Source organism: Echinops telfairi, unplaced genomic scaffold (genome assembly GCF_000313985.2).
Source record: "Echinops telfairi isolate 266 unplaced genomic scaffold, ASM31398v2 ScPeMD7_52;HRSCAF=179, whole genome shotgun sequence".
Lineage (NCBI taxonomy): Eukaryota > Metazoa > Chordata > Mammalia > Afrosoricida > Tenrecidae > Echinops > Echinops telfairi.
The window spans coordinates 475667-480891 of record NW_022103950.1 but is presented as its reverse complement, the minus strand read 5'-3'; the positions used below and the strand labels follow the sequence as shown (position 1 = coordinate 480891).

General features: G+C 40.0%; 1 protein-coding gene across 1 annotated transcript in view; it reads left to right on the top strand.

Moving 5' to 3' along the window:
• The window catches only part of LOC123521728 (zinc finger protein 615-like), a gene marked incomplete at its 3' end in the record, with an annotated part of 8105 nt that overhangs the window by 2586 nt on the left and 294 nt on the right, over positions 1 to 5225 (top strand). Inside the window, exons 2-3 of the mRNA XM_045290663.1 lie at positions 3196 to 4225; positions 4436 to 5215. Of these exons, the coding sequence (XP_045146598.1) occupies positions 3196 to 4225; positions 4436 to 5215 (1810 nt within the window). The remainder of the gene's footprint in view (positions 1 to 3195; positions 4226 to 4435; positions 5216 to 5225) is intronic.

Here is a 5225-nt window from a genome sequence, read left to right as displayed (position 1 = left end):
GAACCTTGTGATCGCACAGGCTGGTGTGCATCTTCCATGTGGGCTTTGTTGCTTTGAGCTAGATGGCCGCTCGTTTACCTTCAAGCCTTTTAAAACCCCAGACGCTATATCTTTTGATAGCCAGGCACCATCAACTTTCTTCACCACATTTGCTTATTCACCCGCTTTGTCTTCATCGGTTGTGTCAGGAAGGTGAGCATCATAGAATGTCAATTTAATAGAAGAAAATATTCTTGCATTGAGGGAGTACTTGAATGGAGGCCCAATGTCCTTCTGCTACCTTAATACTAACCCTATAAATATATGCACATAGATCTATTTCCACATCCTCATATCTAAATATATTTGCATATGTACATGTATTTATCTACACCTCTATAAATTCCCTTTGCCTCCCAGCTTTTTCCTCTATTTCCCTTGACTTTCCTTTTGTCCCACTATCATGCTCAGTCCCCACCAGGGTTTCAGCAGTTCCTCTTTGTTACATTATCCTTGATTATGCCTTACCAGGCTTCCCACACCCACTTCACCACCAATTTGGTTCACTTGTTGTTCCCTTGTCCGGGGGTTTGTTAACACCACTTGCTTGCACCTAGTCTCAAATTTTATCGGTAAACTTGCGTGTCATTTCTGTCGTTAAGGCTGCATTCCATCTACTTATATTGTTCCCACATTTTACATTCATTCATCAGTGTACATGATTGCATTGTTGATCAATGTCAGGCTGCAAAAGCTATGCAAAATTTTCATATATATATATATATATGTATATTTTAATTGTATTGGGAGCTCTTACAGATATCATAACATTCCATAGTTCAATCACATCAAGCAGTACTGTACAATTGCTACCATAGTTTCAAAACATTTTCTTTTTAAATTCCTTGATATCAGCTCCCCCTATTCCCTCCCTCCCCAACCCTCAATTTCTTTATTGTGGAAAACAGAACCTGGATGAAAGCATAAGCAGCCTTATCTCTATACTCCTGACCACAGGGCTTGGAAGACCAGTACTAGTGTTAGAAGAAAACCTCCACAAGCCCCAAGGATATAGCTAGAGCTGATAATGCATCATCTCCAGATAGAGTTTTCTCCTTAACTGCCCTCCCTCCAGTAAGATGCTAGTATACAGCTCCAACAGGTGCCTGGCTTCTTGCTACTCAGTAAAAAGATGCCTAGCTTTAAAAGCAATCAGGTTCCCTTTTTGCTATCACTCAAGGAATCAACTATCCCTTTGTCTCTTAGATGCCTTCTGAATAGATCCTAATGGACAGTTGTGTAATTGAAGGGCAGACATAAAAAGGTTTTGTGTTCTTTCACCAATTTATATAGTCTCAGGGCATGGAGCCCCCACCCCCACTCTTTACATACACAGGTAGGCAGTGTCTTTACCCTGGAGGTCCCTGAACTAATTGGGTGAGCAACTTAAGACCACTGCTGAGGTGGAGGGCAGGGGGAGGGGAGTAACTGGCCCCTGATTGGAGAGAACAATAACAACATGTCTGCTCTTGTAGTTAAAGCTGCTGGCAGATAGTAATTAGCCATGTGCTTGTATGAGGTATCATTAAGGTAGCACTCTAATGAGAGGATATTGTGGGGATGATTTTTAATGAGGAGAATGTAACTGGACTCTTCTCCAACTTACAAATGTGAATGCCTCCCTCCAACCAGATACCTGGCCTTGCAATCTTCTTTAATTCTGAGAATAAAGAATTGGTCTGCATACACTCTCTTCTTGGTCTTCAGTTTCCCACAGCCTGACATTTATCATGAAGTGTTCTAAAAGAGTTCAACATATTCCCACATTCACACTTGTCTTTTCTGTGCCTTCTGGAGCCTTGCACAGCTCGCTACTATATAAACTCACTGTTAAATGACCTCGCTATCTTATTCCAGCATTGGAGATGAAGCCACTCTATCCCGTTTTTGCTGTCTGCTTTATCTTCCTTAATTGCACACACTATTCCTAAGGGCCCATTCGACTGTGGGGCCGGATCCCACGGTTTACGTTTGCTGAAACAGTTGGTGCACAAATCTAAATAACACTTGTAGTAACTCGTCTTACTTGCAGGCATATGAATATTAACCTTCCACTGACAGAATTATACTTCAGGGAAGAGCTTGCCATGTACTTTTTGATGATGAATATGATGCCAATCTTATTTAATTTGTCAATCTCAGCCTTATAAACCACTTGATTATCTAATTAAAAATAGCCAGTACCAGTCTATTTAGTTGAATAATTCATACACTATCAATTTTTAAATATTCCATTTTGTTTTGACAACTTGACATTTTTTTCTGGATAATATTTCATATATTCCATCTTCCAATTATTAGAGGATGTTTGCAGCTACTTTTTATCATTTTCAGTCATGCCATGTCAACCACTGAAGGTCCCCAAAGCTCTCCTCCATCCACATCATTACCGTTGACTGTAGTTTGAGGATTTAGTACTTCTTCCGTGTTATTTCATTGCCATTAAACCTAAGGGGTTCATGTTCCAGAAGATCACCAGGTCTTCCGCCCAGTCCCTATTTCTGGAGATGCCACTAAAACCTGTGCACCGTGGGTGATCCTGTATGTATTTGATACACTGGGTGGCAGTGCTTCTGGCATCACAGCAACCTGCACGGTACCACAGACAGCACTGAAAGAGGGGTGGTGTAAGCTAGAATAGAGGCTCCATAAACATAAAGAATATGTTTCTATACTATAATACCTTTCATATATACCTGTGAAAATGGTTTTCTCCCAAGTAGAACTTTCTGCATTTTTCACATTCCCAACTTTATTTAGTACTTAGTTGTCTGTCAGTAACGATTGATGAAATGAATGCATATGACCTCTACCAACTTGAATTAGCAAGCCTTAGCACACCTGCGGTCTATTGGTCTCAGTGTCTTCCTTCTATTACATTTGTTGTATATTTTCATGGCCCTCTTTAAGCAAATGCCAACTCTGTGTTCATTCATCACTTTCATATCCAATCTGATTTCTACGATAACTTTTTACCATTTGGATTGTTTTCATTATTGTATTTATTTCAATGGGCAATAAACATTAAGCATAGTATTTTATTTATATTCATATAAGAGGGTTGTCACTAAAGATCTACTTTGTATCAATGTATATTTTAAGGGTTCCGTTGTAAATCAAGATGTTGAAAACAGTCAATGTTCTTTTCTTTTATAGAAATCCAGAAAGATGATGATCATTTGCTTAAGCAATTGCAATGTGAAAGATGCATGGACAGAATGGAACGGTGTTATAAATTTAATACATTGGAAAGTATTGTTTCTCAGCACAAAAATAATTTTCCTCCAAAGGAAAATTATGAGGTTTTTGGCTTACATGAAAAAATCTTAAACTCAGATTTAGTCATTCTGGAATTAACTCAGAACAGAAGCAACAAAATGCAGAACTCAGTTGTGCTCAATGAAGATGAAAAAACTTTTCTCCACGTTGAACAAGAGCAGTTTTGTACTGAAATGAAATTCCCCGAGTGTGAACAATCCAGGCTCATGAAGTCACAATGCATTCACCATCAGGAATCTGATGAAATTGAGAAACCACACACCAATGATAAATGTGCGACAACCTTAATCAAGGAGTCTGTGCTCTGTGAGCACCAGATTATTCATATACTAGATGAGACCTATGAATGCAGTCATTGTGGTAAAAAATTCAATAAAGTGTTCAAATTCAATGAACATTATCAAAAAGCTCACGAAGGACAAAAGCTAGGTAAATGCTTGCAATGTGGCAAAGCTTATCATAGTAAATCATACCTCAAGGGATATCCGGAAACTCTTGTGGCAGGGATGCCCTATGTATGCAGTGAATGTGGGAAAGACTTCACCAGGAAGAGTGATATCACTGCTCATCAGCGAACTCATACTGGAGAGAAACCCCATGCATGTGGTCAATGTGAAAAAGCCTTCATCAGGAAGAAGTACCTCACTATTCAACAGCAAAGTCATACTGGAGAGAAACCCCAGGTATGTGGTGAAGGTGGGAAAGGCTACATTCGGAATGCACATCTCAAAAGACATCTACAAACTCATGCAGGAGAAAAACCCTATGTACTTGGTGAGTGTGGTAAAGCTTTCAACCAGAAGCAACACCTTATAGCACATCAGATAATTCACACAGGAGATAAACCCTATGTATGTGGTCAATGTGGAAAAGCCTTTATCAGGGAGAAGAACCTCACTGTTCATCAGCGAACTCATACTGGAAAGAAACCTCATGTATGTGGTGAATGTGGAAAAGCCTTTATCAGGAAGACTGCTCTCACTGTTCATCAGCGAACTCATACTGGAGAGAAACCCTATGTGTGTAGTGAATGTGGAAAAGCCTTTATCTTGAAGACTGCTCTCACTAATCATCAGCGAACTCATACAGGAGAGAAACCCCATGTATGTGGTGAATGTGGAAAAGCCTTTACCTGGAAGACTTCTCTCACTGTTCATCAGCGAAATCATACTGGAGAGAAACCTCATGTATGTGGTGATTGTGGTAAAGGCTTCATTAGGAAAATACATCTCAAAACTCATCTACGAACTCATGCAGGAGATAAACCCCATGTACGTGGTGAATGTGGAAAAGCCTTTATAAAGAAGAACGAGCTCACTGTTCATCAGCGAACTCATACTGGAGAGAAACCCTATGTATGTGTTGAATGTGGCAAAAGCTTTATCAGGAAGACCTCTCTCATTGATCATCAGCGAACTCATACTGGAGAGAAACCCCATGTATGTGGTGAATGTGGAAAAGGCTTTATTCGGAAAACACATCTGAAAACTCATCTACTAATTCATACAGGAGAGAAACCCCATGTATGTGGTGAATGTGGAAAAGCCTTTATCAAGAAGAACGAGCTCACTGTTCATCAGCGAACTCATACTGGAGAGAAACCCCATGTATGTGGTGAATGTGGAAAAGCCTTTATCAGGAACACTTCTCTCACTGTTCATCAGCGAACTCATACTGGAGAGAAACCCTATGTATGTGGTGAATGTGGAAAAGCCTTTATCGAGAAGAAGGAACTAACTTTTCACCAGCGAACTCATACTGGAGAGAAACCCTATGTATGTGGTTGTGGCAAAGGCTTTATCAGGAAGACTGCTCTCACTGTTCATCAGCGAACTCATACTGGAGAGAAACCCTATGTATGTGGTGAATGTGGAAAAGCCTTTACCTGGATGGCTTCTCTCACTGTT